Raw genomic sequence first — 14,560 nt, 5'->3', positions numbered from 1 at the left:
ATATGTTAACTATTTTAGGTGGATGAAATGATCCCAAGTTGAACATATCGGTCTGGCAAAGTTTATCTGACCTTAACCTCATTTTCATGTTAAGGTCTGTTCCCAAGTTATTATAAACATTAGCTCTTTATCTAGGAATCAGTTGCACAATTTTGTCAACATTTATTTAAAAGATGTCAATTCTACTGTGGAATCATTCAATATGTTTTTAGTATGAAAATGCCCTCAAGTCAGCTTAACGGATGATAAAAAGCCTGTCTGATATTGATAAGGAGAAAGCAGAATACTTGGTTATCTAAATCAATGTCCAAACCTCAGAAATACTGTTACATAGATTCACATTACATTAAAAAACAACTTAAAGAATAAAAACAGTTAAGACATAAAACATTTAATATACCTTTTACAAGTGATGAAGTATTAAAATCATGTTTCCAATTTGAAGAATGGTATAAAGGCATGTAGTAACAAGGTATCAAATGAAGAACTTAAACGTGGCTAGTTTGCATTGATATATCTATACAATCCTCCTTTAACTACATGTAAAAAATCAGTTTCCAAAGATATGAAATGAATCATATTCAGTACTTTTGCACATAAAAGGAAACCAATTGGCAACCAATCAGAGGAATATCCATCAGTTCTCACATTAGAAAATTGATTCATTTGTACTTATAACATCATTGGTTTGAATCAGACAACTTTTAAAAGTAAAATATCTATATTTTTTCCCATGAAATCAATAATTGATATATTGGTATAAAGGTAAGAACGAAAAAGATTTTACAGATTTGAAATTTGATATGGTCTGGCACATTAGTTTTACATGAGTTTCTAAGCAATGATATTCTATACAAATAAGATTATTTTTATGCCCCCATCGTTCCCTTGTCTGTCTGTACGTCCATCTATCCCAAAGTTAGTTTCCATTCTTTAACTCTAGTTTGCCTCAACCAAAGTCATGAAACTTATACACAATGCTTATTACCACAAGATCAAGTTTGAATTTTGGTGGTGTTTCTTTTACCATTCTAGAGTTTTGACCCTTTACAAATGGAAAATCTCATAACAACAACACTTTAGGGATTGCTGCAGAAAATTTATTGAAATGAATTTTAGCTCACCTGGCCCAGAGAGCTTTTCTCATGATATCACTTGGCGTCTGTGGTCTGTCATCGTGGTTAACTTTTTACAGTTTGAACTTCTTCTAGAGAACCACTGAGTGGAATAAAACCAAACATAGCATGAATGTATAGAACCAGGTTTAATCCACCTTTTTCTACATTTGAAAATGCCTGTACCAAGTCAGGAATATGACAGTTCTTTTCCTTTCGTTTTTGATGCGTTTTGTTATTTGATTTTGCCATGTGATTATGGACTTTCCTCATTGATTTTCCTCTGAGTTCAGTATTTTTGTGATTTTACTTTTTCCTTATGAGGTGCTGTCCAAGTGTTGTTACTTTGTAGCCGATCCATCATCCAAGATGGCTGCCAGCGAGGGACTTAGTTTCACAAGGACCCTATGGGAAATGCATACAAATGACTTCTTTTAGAGAACCACTGAATGGAATGAAACAAAACGTAACATAAATGTTCCTTATGAGATGCTGACTGAGTGTTGTTACTTTGTAGGCGATCCATCATCCAAGATGGCCGCCAGCAGAGGATTTAGTTTAACATAGGACTCTATGGGAAATGCATACAAATGAATTCTTTTAGAAAACCACTGAATGGAATGAAACCAAACATAGATATAGGAAGATGTGGTGTGAGTGCCAATGAGACAACTCTCCATCGAAATAACAATTTAAAAAAAGTAAACCATTATAGGTCAACATAGCATGAATGTTCCTGATGAGATGCTGACCAAATTTTATCTTTTTATATATGATTTCAAAGTAGAGCGATACAGGCTCTTGAGAGCCTTTAGTTTTATGCCCAAGGCACTGTCATCAGGGCATTATACAAAACTGTAAAAGAAAACAGTTTTATCAATCATGCATGCATTAAGTTATCTCTTTCTTTGTCGTTGTAAAGAGGGAGATCTCCCACTTTGTACCTCCACAAGGTTAGTAGGTATATGTACTTTTCACAGAGAGGGCAAGAAAGCATATTTCACATGAAAAATAAATCAATTGATATACAAGCCATGCAAAGTTTTAGAAAGAGTTTTTGATTCAATGGTAGAACCTATACTTTATACTGTTGGGAAGTACATGGAATGGTACTCAAATTTGAAATCCCACTATTTCATGAGACAAATCTTTTGTACACAACAGAGGATAATAATAGTTGGACAAGATTTGTGAAAAACTGTTTCCTTCCTTATTCAGTCCAATGAAACCTATTCTAAACCAATTTGTAGTTGACGGAACTACTGCAGAAGTTGTTGCTCTTGTATATCAATCATCTCCTTTCAAGTTGTTAAATGTTTTAAAAAAACTTTTGTAGAAGATTTGTAAAAAAGAATTGATTTGTTTGTTAACAATGAAAACTAAATAGATCCAGAATTTGTTATTAAAGAATAACTATTAAAATTGTGCACCTTAGCTCGTAAAACAGAAAGTTACATATTCAAAAAAAAAAAAAAAATGGACTTGTTTTTGATTCAATGGTAGAACCTATACTTTATACTGTTGGGAAGTACATGGAATGGTACTCAAATTTGAAATCCCACTATTTCATGAGACAAATCTTTTGTACACAACAGAGGATAATAATAGTTGGACAAGATTTGTGAAAAACTGTTTCCTTCCTTATTCAGTCCAATGAAACCTATTCTAAACCAATTTGTAGTTGACGGAACTACTGCAGAAGTTGTTGCTCTTGTATATCAATCATCTCCTTTCAAGTTGTTAAATGTTTTAAAAAAACTTTTGTAGAAGATTTGTAAAAAAAGAATTGATTTGTTTGTTAACAATGAAAACTAAATAGATCCAGAATTTGTTATTAAAGAATAACTATTAAAATTGTGCACCTTAGCTCGTAAAACAGAAAGTTACATATTCAAAAAAAAAAAAAAAAATGGACTTGTGATCACGTGCTTGTGATATTTCTAATTATAATGTAATTGAGGTTGAAAACCCAATGTGTTAATAATAACATACCTAAGTATTAGAAAGGATTTTGAAAATGAAAATTTGAATGTTTGATAGCATTAAGATATCCAGAGGCAGATTTAAGGGGGGGGCCCTTTTTGGGAAAAAATTTGTTTGCTTATATAGGGAATCAGTGAAGCGTGACTGGAGCGGGCCCCCTCTTAGGTCAGTCAGTGGGCCCCCACTTATAAAAAATTCTAGATCTGCAAGTGATATCTTTCTTGCTCATTGCACATATAAGGTTAACAAACATCAACTATTTTATCAGGAATTTTAATGTTCTTTAAATTTCTCTAAGACAATTGAAATTATGAGGTTTTCTTTAAATAAAGATTTTTCAAAAAAAATATTTATTAAATGTACTTTGAAATTTAAAGTTTTGAGGGTGCAACATGAATATAAACCACGCCCCTTTTCGATAATACCACGTGGTGAAAGCATTGTTGTTGCTAACGATAACATCTTGGAAACATCCGCGTATACCAATAAAATAATATAGTTCTTTAGATCTATTTTACAAACCTTTTTATTTTGTTTCCTCTGAAATGTGGTAAATAATTAAATTTTTTTTTTTAAACTCTGATATTTAAGAGCAGAGACTGTACATTATGGAAAGTATAGCCCGATATTTTTAAGAACGTAAACCGGAAGTAATTGCGCAGTGATCTTGTACACAACATGGTTTCCAGCGGTGTACACAAACTGGTCTGGTATTGAAAAAAAATGGAATAACTTTTTAATATGTAATTTCTTGTATGTGTCAGTGAGAAAATCAAAAAAGAAAATGCCTTGCACAAAGGTTAACCTCTCCCAAATGGTCGATCTGGCCTTGGGATCACCAGAAGTAGGTTCTGTAAATTTCAATGTTCTTCACACATTACTGCATGCTATGCTAAAACGTCTAAATATTGTAGACGTACAAGCGGATATAAATGAATTTGATCGGGATTTTTTGTCAGCATCTAAAGCTAGGGAGTTATCAGTGTTAAGTGATGTTGACAGTGGACGAGGAGAGGATACAGAAGACACTCTCAGTGAGAGGTCGTCCGCTATGCCTACTCCTAGTACAGGGAGGAAAACACCTTATCATCATCTTGAGATTAAGGTTGCTAAATTACAGGAACAACTTGATAACATTACATCTGTTCCATCAAATCAAGATTTGTTCGAAAAGGCAAAAACACAATATGCAGAAAAACCAATTGGTGAAATGTGGATGAATATGCAGTTGATGAGCCGTGTGGAAACCAATGAAAAAGGCATTGCAAAGGTATATGAAATTTTGATAGTAAATAATATTACTTGGCTGTTCCTAAAGAAAGTTGTTTTAAATTCTTCTTATATATAGAAAAACATTGTGTTGTTGATGTGTAAAAAGAGTTATAATAGATAGGCAACTTTTACGTTCACACATTTTCACTTGCATTTCCATTGGGGTCTAAGTGTTATTGCTGATTTTTTGTAAGCCTGACTCGTGAAAGTCAAATAATGTTGACGTGAAAATGTGAAATGAAGTTTGGCGGGATACAAGAAATTACAAAAAAAAAGAGAATTGCTTACGTTCAAATGTACATAGTGAGAGCAGGATATCGGAATCTAACAAAACAGTATGTGGGATCCCGTATCAGATGAGACCCCCTACAGTATCGGTTTGTCTTCAAAGTTATGCTATTGCAACACATTAAGGGTTGATTGTCATTTACCAATGTTTACAGAAAAGGTGCCATGGTCAACTGGCATAACACATTCATAAAAAAAATGAAGTGGCTCTATTAAATATGTTCTTAAAGTTCATGGTTTCTTAAATACTACAATGTATCATGACTACCAGGAACAAGTAAAAAAGAATATGAATGGTACATTATACTGTTACATAAAAAAAAAAGGAACTTTAAAAGTACAATTTATGCATAACAAAGTAAACAAATATTAACAAGATATGTTCTAATTTAAGTCGTTGGTGCAAGTTAACAAATTTCTATTAACCCGCAAGTCTAATTACTTTTCAAGGTATTTATTTGTGGTCTAATATTTAAGATAATTGAATGAACAAGTGTAAGATGATAAATTGTCTAAATGAAGTAATTTGGGCCTTGTCATGCATGTCAGCTATTTCAGATATTTATCAGATTAAGTTAATGCTTCAGAGCTCCAGATAAGAATTCACAAATTGGGGTTTTTACCTACCATTTTCTTATATAATTGGGTGATAAAGTTTTTTAATTGCATTATCAATTCCAATTCACCTCTCAGGTTACTATCAAATTGGGTTTTTCACCACCAAGCTCCTTAATGAATTGGGTTTTTTCATCGACACAATATTGAATATTTAGGCAATATCAACCCCTATTGTTTTCCATCTTAAATATGTTTCTTTCTTTGTTTAGCTGTTTTATTTGGTTTGAGATTATGGTAAGGGTTAGCTGTTTTATTTAATTTATTCACTGAGGAGCAATTGTAGGTTTAAATTGTGTCCCGTTTCAAACCTTTCAGTGCCAGTTTTGTATTTTCTCACAAAAACAGATATGTGTATTCACAGGCACTCGTTTTATTCCTTCATATAATAAATTCTGAGACCATGCAGTGCCTGATCAGTGCCTGTGTGCATGGTATGTGTATTCATTAATTAACCGTAAAATTAATAAAAAAAAATAGTATATTAACTCTAATTATACTTGAATGATTTTGTTTTATTCAATTTACATAAATCTGGGTTTAGCTGTCTTTTATTTAGAACTTTTGGTTTCTGATGCTTTATCATTTCATATTTGATTTGGCCTTTCACTTTTTTCAACTGATTTCGATTTTGATGAAACCCCGTGTTTATTAGCAAATGTTCTCGTTATGGAACGTACACACGCCCGTGCATTTGATGGACGCTTCCTTAAAACACTGGATGAGTCTTGTTATCATCATAACTTTCCCTCAGCTTTTCAAAAGAAGCTGAAAACATGCTTCTATTAAATATTTTTACCGGACATTCACTTTCGTTTTAATTCAATGTATGTTATGATAAATCCCGAGCAATGGAAAAAATTATGACTACATGATAAACGCAGAGAAGATCGATGTTTACAAAAACATGTGTGCCTATTGAGCAAGGGAAAACTCAAACAGGGACCCATTTCAGGTACTTGATGCAGGGATCTATATTTAGAACGACAGGAAATTTCCAATTATAAATATTATAAAAATAGTGTACGCGACGACTTTAAACAGATAAGGGTAAATAACGCAAACGGTAGTCAATAAAATGGTTGAGAACTCATGGTTTTGACTTATAATTGGGTTATCCATTGAATTAATTGGGTTGTTGAATCCTGCAATGGACAATTGCATTGGGTTTTCTAATATTTGTATTGCGTGATCACGCAAATACACAGCTTATCTGAAGCTCTGATAACTAAAATTGTAATCACATCTACATTGTACACTGTATATAAAACCAAAATTGTTACATATACACCAAAGGCAATATCAAAATAGATGACACAATGTTAAATTATCCTGATCATTAAAAAAGTGAAAGTTTGACAGTTGACTTGACTTAGACAGTAAAAGTAAACTTGAAAATGCTAACTAATTTTTTGTGAATATAAAAAAGGGAGATATATCATTGCCAATGAGACAACTTTCTATGATCATCAGATACTAACTCATGATCAATGACATGTAACAGCTACATCAATGAATGTACATTGTATGTGTCACTGTACAATCTTGAACAATGAGCAAAACCCATACTGCATAGCAAGTTCAGAAAAAAAAGAGATTTGAGGTACATGTATACATGCACCAGGAAACAAGAACCTAAGGCATGTAGAGGTCCAGGCCAGTGGCTAGAATGTCTATTAGGGGGTCAGTAAGGTCATGATATTCTGAATTTAATAGTCAGATTTCAGTTCAGCAGTTGGAATCACAATTTTAATATTCTTTAATACCATTTTTTCCTATCACTTTTTGTTTAACTCTGAACATCTTTCATAATTTATAACCTACATGTCATGTACTTAAATGAGATTTATGTTCTCTCTGTAAATTGTAAAAGTAAATGGTGATTATTTATGTCATTCTCAAAACTCTTCAACATGTTTGAAGGGAAGTAGTTTGGACCTTATTTCCTTAGTGAAAGAGACATGGATCTGTCTGTTGAATTGCATGATATAAGATTGATCTGGTCTTTAAACTGAATGCCTGGTTTAATATATTGATAAATAAAACATCGAATGTGTAGTAAGTGTGAATTTTTTATTTAAAATTGATAAATTGATAAACTTTCCTGATAGATTTTTTATAGTATGATAAAGGACTATTGTTCAGATGTGTCCAGTAGGATTGTTTTTCACAGACTGTTATTGTATATATATCATACATTAAATTTTGTTTTTATCACTTTTTAAAAGGATATCCAGTTTTTGAAGTGATACACCCAGAATGACTCAAATATTTACCTAGATTTTTCTGTACTATATTACAAAGCACATGTGTGTGACATTTGATAACATTGATAGATCAGTATTAGATATATACCGGTACTGCTTGAACTTGAAGACAGTTGCCATTACTGTTGTTACATGTGTATATTAAAACAACTACATGTACTTGAAACCTATATCATTTCTTTCATTGATTTTCAAAACTTAATAAAAAATGACTGACTGTTGGGGAACATTTGTTTTCAAATTGCTTTGCAAAAAGATGCAGTAGGCATTCCATTATTAAAGCAAATTATGTTCTCGAGCTCCCTATTGGCCTAAACATGCATCTTAGCATAGAGAAAATTTTCTAATAGTATGGTGAAATGATTGAAAATACAACAAATTTCCACCAGAGGACCATTCTGATTGATATCAATGATCTGCAAATAATCAAATTTACTCTCTTTAGTTTGTATCCATTTTTGTTTGATCAAATTCCTCAGTCCTTCTAGATCTCCTGATTCTTGTATCTATGCTTTTATGTTTATATCACTTGCCATTCATTTATAAAAAAGATTGGTTTGTTATTGTAATAAAGTTTTCTGGATATCTCTTATTTATATTCACAGAAGCAATTTTTAATAAAGCTAAAAATAGTTTGTATTACTGGTTATTAATGATATAATGTTTTTTGTGTTGTACTTGATTTTCAGCCTACATTTTTTTGTACATACAGATATATACAGTATGTAATTTGGTCTTGATAAGTTTTCCGTTAAAAACAAAGCATTCCTAAATAACTATGTGTTATTCAATCTGGAATCTCATTGCAAATGATGAATAGCCAAAGACACTACATGTATCTTTAAAAAGGTAATTTTCCATTTACTTATATATCCATGTTTTCTTCTTTTTACTATTATATAAAAAATGACCACAAGGTTTTAATTTGTTATTGGTTATTTTGTCTTGTCAACCAAGCTAAACACTTTGATCTGAATTATTGATAAGCTATACTTATGTTCTAACATGTAATTAGATTTATTTTTGACAATAGGTTTAATGTAACACACTTTTCAAATAAAAAAATAAATTTTATCTGTAAGTGACTATCAAATTTTTGTTAAGATTATGTCAAATTATTTTTTACTAGATTGTCTTAAAATTGTTTAAAAAGGTCATGTACACAAGTCAACCATGTAATTAGGATGAGTTCAGTTACCAAAATTTGAAATTAAACTAAATTATATTAAAACTTTGATTATTCTTTTATGGATTTTTATGAAAAAAATACTGTAGATAAAACATTTTTATAAAAGAAATTGACTAAATCATTACATTTTGAGGGGGGATAGGACCTTTATTGGTACTCCAAGATCAGGCCTTGAAGGCATAAAACTTTGCTCAGTTCTCGGAGCACAAAAATCATGCTCAAAACATAAAATCCAGCAATTTGATTGGTTGATTTTCGAGTCTGAGTACAAAAATCATGCTCGAAAGTTTTATGACCGTGAGGCCAGGTGTTTGTAAGCTTAGGGTATCAGGATCCAGCAATTCTTTTTTTTTTAATTTCGGGATGTCCGGATTTAAATTTATTTAAATTTTGTACCTCCTGATTTCATGTTTTTAAGCCCGTGATTTTGGGATCAGGACCTCTCCTTAGGCCTCTTCCCCCCTCCATTTTCAAATTTTGTAAGCTGTTATAATATACAAAAATGTATTGTATTTACAGTAAACTGTAAAATGGAAAAAAAAAAAATACATCTATGACATACATGTACATGCATCTTTAATTTTATACTTGTAGATCAATTTTCAGTTTACAGCATAGGAAATAGAACACATGAACAAAATTATTAATTAATGCATGCATATGGAATAGTTATTACTTTTTATTTCAACTGTATTTAATATATATAAATTTCAATGGTATATGAAGCTTTTACAAATACCATTGTATTCCAAGTTTCTTTAATTGGACCTTTAAATATTGACTTTAAACATTTATATAGCTTTAATCTCAAAAAAGATTTTCATGTAACGTTTATACGCACATGAATCTATGTATTTTGTTTGACCACTGGGTTGTGTATAATACATATATTCAGAATGGCATAACAATGGACAAAATTACATGTATTACAATGAATTGGCAATAATTGCTATTTAGAGTTTAATTATGCATACATGTATTCTTAGACTGTCACTCTAGAAGGACATGAACTGTAGTTTAAAAAGAAGATTTCTTTTTTGAATCAAAGCCAGGCATGACAGTGATTAGTACTAACTGAGTGCAGCTGCTTTCTATGCAGTTGTCAGCTGGACTGCAAATTTATTTAAAATGACAATTAAGGAATTCTGAATTACAGTGTTATGTCAGATTAACAACATCTTTGTCTTTTCAAATAGTATTACATAAAACATCTCTCCCATCAAAAGAATGTCAGAAGAACACTTATTATTTGGAATATTTAGATAAATCTTTTTAAATATCCCCCTAGTTCAAGCTGCCATGTTTTTTATAACTATAAATAACATTACTACTATCATTCCTTTTTCATTTAGCTTCAGTATTAAAACAACTCACATGTATTCATCACTCAAACAAAGAAAAACTTTGGGGGATTTTCATCGAAAGAGAATCAGATAAATATAGGTTACATCGTTACTTCCAGCTGTGGACTAAAATATTAGGAAAAGGAAATCAAGTTGTAATTCCATAGGGGAGTCAGTCTTACTGTCATCATGCATGATCATACCAGTCAGTTGCTGGACAGAGACCCTAGAACTTAGAAAGAATGTTACAATTGTGTAAATAGACTGTATAGGCTTTAAACAATGATAGCAAATGATTGATTTTGTTACGTACTATACAAATTCATTCCTCAAAGCTCCTGCATGGCATGTACAAAATATTGGCCATGATCTCTCAGGTCTAAATTGTGTTAATCCAATAGTTCAAAGACAGCTAGCTTAATATATATTTAGTTGTGGTGTGTTATTGTAAATAAATAATGAAGATCAATTAATGCTGTTAACACCATTTTCATGTATCATGCAAAGTCATAAATAGTCCATTCAGACTCCATCGATCCAATAGATCTATAGAAGCTATACATGTAATAATGCTCAACAAGTCAACTCAATATAATTGGTTTGACATATTTTGGAGTTACCTGTCTATTTTCAAAGATTGCATGATGTAGATGTCTTTTTATTTTTAATTGTGTGTACTTCACAACTTTTTTCTAGGAACTATTGCCACCGACTTCAAATATAAAATGTACATGCATGAACATAATTTTACTCTTGTCCCTCATTGTAAAAATAGTGATAAACTGTATAGCAGTGTCATAGACTTTATTGTTGCATTGATTTAAATCAGTGGCGGATCCAGAACTTTTCTTAAGGAGGCCTGCTGAGTACTGACTGACCTAAAAAAAAAAAAGGGGGGGGGGGCTCCAGTCATGCTCAATGATTTTGTTATCAATCAAATTTTTTCAACAATATTCCTTGTTATTGGGTAAATTAGATAGAGTTGATAAAGTATGTGTTTAAAGTATTTTTCTTCCTTTAAAGGATGTTTCACAATGGGCCCCAGTGTTCTCCCCATAATTTTTAGATAGCGCCATGGAAGTTGACATAGCTACCACTGGTTTTCTGTAAAATATATATAGCACCAGATGACTATGGTGTTTTATGGCTCGGGATAGAACATGGCGTTAATAATTTTCCACTGACAATATTGGAATTGGAAAGTCAGAAGGTGTAGTCTATAAATTTCTGTATTATTGTTTTCTTAAAACTTGTGGTTTATAACCATGAAGTTTTACATTTTTTAAGCAAAATTAAAGTAATTTATAAATTGATAAGTTTTTATTGCAATGAAACTTAAATACAATACAAAGTCATTTGTATTTAAAAAAAAATGTATTGACACCTCGTTTACTCATCCTTTGATTGCTGGTCATACTATTAACATTTATAAAGTACCTATCATATCACATGGAGGTCTTATGATCTTCTTTATAATGTTTGAATTAAATGTGATTTTTTTCTAAATGATAATTACAAGCCATTTGAAACTGTGTGCAGTCCATAAAATTTTTGCAGATGTTAAAAAAGTCAAATGAAAGTTCTTTGAATAAAATGGTTTATGAACATTTCCAATCATTTGGAAAGAAACACCAATAAATTTAATTATCCATTTCAAATTTAAACACATTAACATCTTTCATGTTTTTAATTCTTCCCTAATGTGTAGATCAATTGAAAGTTCTGGATACATTTATGGTATTATGCTAGACTTTTTTTACCATTTTTTTCATGTACTTAACTATTGAAAATTTGTTAAAAATTGTCATTTTGGTAAAAAATTGAATGATCCTTTAAAATTAAGTTTGGAAAAAGTATAAAATATAAAAGCTTTGACAGCAATTTGAAAAATAACCACAATCATTGTGAACTAGAATATAAGTACATGACAGTCTCAAGAGTACCAGATTTTTGTTAGTTTGAAAAATGGCATATATTCAATAAAAAAGTAGTCTTTGTTGTATTGTTATATTGAAATAAAGTGATTATGGATGATTTCAAGTTTATTGATTATACATGTAAACATGGGCTTTAGAACTATCTATATTCTTCCCAAATCACCAGATGAAATATTTCTTAATTGAACAACCTTGTGAACATTTTAAATAGGAGTTAATGAGAAATAGATCTGCATCATCTGTTAGTTTTTACTCAGTTTGTTATGAAAAAAAAGTGTCCATTTCATATTGAAAATCATAAGAATAAAAGAGAATACCGGTACATACATTATGAAGATCAATGAATGTTGCTTGTATATTGTATGTCAAAGGCATTGGTTAGTTTGTACATGAAACTGGTTTTACTCTGCCACATTGTGAGTCTGTACCAAGTCAGGTTATTTGGACTGTGTGTAACATTTCTTCTTTTTTGTTTTTGTACGGTAATAATTTTGGTGATTCCTCTTATGAACACTTTGCTGTCCATTCAATGGCTTTGTCCAAGGCCATTAACCACAAAAAATAAACACCACCAATATAACTGTCCCATACAAATTCTAAACAGTAAAAGAACCTAATGGTATGGTATTTTGGCCAACTTACAGCAGTGAATATATTTTGAACATTTGTTTGTTTTATTTTTAGTGTATGTCAATGATTGAAGACATGATGAAAGAAATGCAGTCATTGAAAGATGCTAACAAAAATCTTATGGATAAAGTAAAAGGGGTGAGTAAAATTAGAATCTGAAAGAAACTTAGTTAAGTCTTAGGCAGCAACCATTTGATTTTCGGGAGGGGGGCTATGGATTTCCACATCTGCCACTATATGAAATGCTTAAATTGAAAGAAAAAAATGTTTTCGACTTGTCGCCAAAAAAATAGATTGTCTTTCGCCGAAGGTGTAAAAAAAAGTTTGTCCAGAAAAAAATCCATAGCCCCCCCCCCCACAGAAAATCAAATGGTTGCTGCCTTAAGATAAAGGTCAGGGATGGAGGGAAATCAGAAACAAGAGTTGCTAACAAAAATCTTATGGATAAAGTACTGTACATGGACTGATCGAGTAATATTGGAACCCTGCTTATTTCTATGTGACTCGTATAAACTATGGTTAAGGATAATAAGTAGAACCAGATTGAAATCTGTGTTACTGGAATATTTTGACTTGTGAAAATAGTACAAATAGAAGTCAAAACACTGAGATATGTTACTTGGTAAATCAGAGGAAATTAATACAATGAGTGGGTGTGAGAAGGACCATGCTGAAAATGTTATTTAGGAATTTAGACTGATTATAGTACGGAAAATGAGTGTCATAAGAAACAAACTGGTATCTGGTATTGAGTATTTCTGACTGATTATAGTGCTTAGAGTACATTATGAGTATAAATGTTTAAAGAGGTTGTTACAAAGTTATTATTTCCTGTCCTTTCTCATATAATATATACCCAACTTATATTTCAGTTGAACATTGATGATTTGTTGAAGAGATTAAAAGATTTGGAATCCAAAATGGTAAGACATTAACACCATGATATGATTTTAATTTATTATGGATTGTGTCCTTTGTGGCAACAGGTATTATGTAGTGTAGAAGGACTCCTGAAATTGCCATTGCTGCAATGGTTACAAACAACTTTTGAAAACATTGTTTTTGTCTAGGTTTTAAGCTTAAAGATTGATAAATAATAAATTCCTCACAATTGAATGTCCATGAAAAAGTTTTTTAAACAAAAGATAAAAATAAATACTATTAACAGTATAAAAAAAAAGCTACAGTTTCTATCTTTGATTTACATGTATGTCCAAAATATAGATAAGAGTACATCGATGTTCCAAAGAGTGCAAACTTGTTGTTTGCAGATGTTTTCTCTTAATCTTGTCAAGGAGATTTCAAATTCACTTAATTTTTAAATAATGTTTTATTTTGTAGAATGATATGAATGACCGATTTAACTTATTGCCTTCGCCTGACGATTTTGCTCAGTTTGTTACTTGGGCAGGATTAGAGGATGCTCTTAGTGGTATTAAAAAAGACTGGGAAAACATGCAGCAGCCGCCATCAGAACGAGTTGTTATAGAAATGTCTAGTCAAACAGAAGCTGTAAGTATTTCCCCCGACCATAGCTATAGTATAATCTGTCAGAGACTCTGCACTTAGCTTCCTTTTAAGGGTTTATAATTAGTGGTACCCCCTTCCCCCTCTCTCAATTTTTTTTTTGAATCAGTTAAAGTGATAAAACTGAGCAAAGATCTTCTGCTCCTGTGGCATTCTTTGATTGAAATTGAAAATTATGTTGAGTTTATTGTAAGTAATTTCTCATACTTATTCAGTGCTTTATTTATCAGTTCATTCCATTTTTGAAACTACTGATTTTAGATGAGGTCTGCAAGTGTTGATTCTGGTAATAAAAAAAAATCCATTCACCAACAGAATCAGATGAAGGATTCAGACTATTATGATTCACACCACTGTAATCAGACAATGGATTCACATCAAAGTAATCAGTGTG

The 14,560-nt window shown here is 31.3% G+C and overlaps 1 protein-coding gene across 7 annotated transcripts in view; it reads left to right on the top strand.

The window, feature by feature from the left end:
- Nucleotides 1-3,635: 3,635 nt before the first annotated feature.
- LOC134725817 (glutamine-rich protein 2-like) overlaps nt 3,636-14,560 on the top strand; it is a 53,564-nt gene continuing 42,639 nt past the window's right edge. For 3 of the 7 annotated variants that reach the window (XM_063590005.1, XM_063590000.1, XM_063590003.1), the window contains exons 1-4: nt 3,637-4,368; nt 12,694-12,777; nt 13,512-13,562; nt 13,981-14,151. In XM_063590005.1, coding sequence (XP_063446075.1) covers nt 3,883-4,368; nt 12,694-12,777; nt 13,512-13,562; nt 13,981-14,151 — 792 coding nt within the window. In that variant the 5' untranslated portion in view covers nt 3,637-3,882. Of the gene's footprint in view, nt 4,369-12,693; nt 12,778-13,511; nt 13,563-13,980; nt 14,152-14,560 lie in introns of all 7 variants that reach the window. The other 4 variants (XM_063590002.1, XM_063590001.1, XM_063590006.1 and 1 more) reach the window with 4 other exon arrangements.

The sequence above is a fragment of the Mytilus trossulus genome, chromosome 7 (genome assembly GCF_036588685.1).
Source record: "Mytilus trossulus isolate FHL-02 chromosome 7, PNRI_Mtr1.1.1.hap1, whole genome shotgun sequence".
In the NCBI taxonomy this organism is placed as follows: domain Eukaryota; kingdom Metazoa; phylum Mollusca; class Bivalvia; order Mytilida; family Mytilidae; genus Mytilus; species Mytilus trossulus.
Note: the sequence above shows the minus strand (reverse complement) of the source record. Positions and strands in the feature narration are given on the sequence as shown.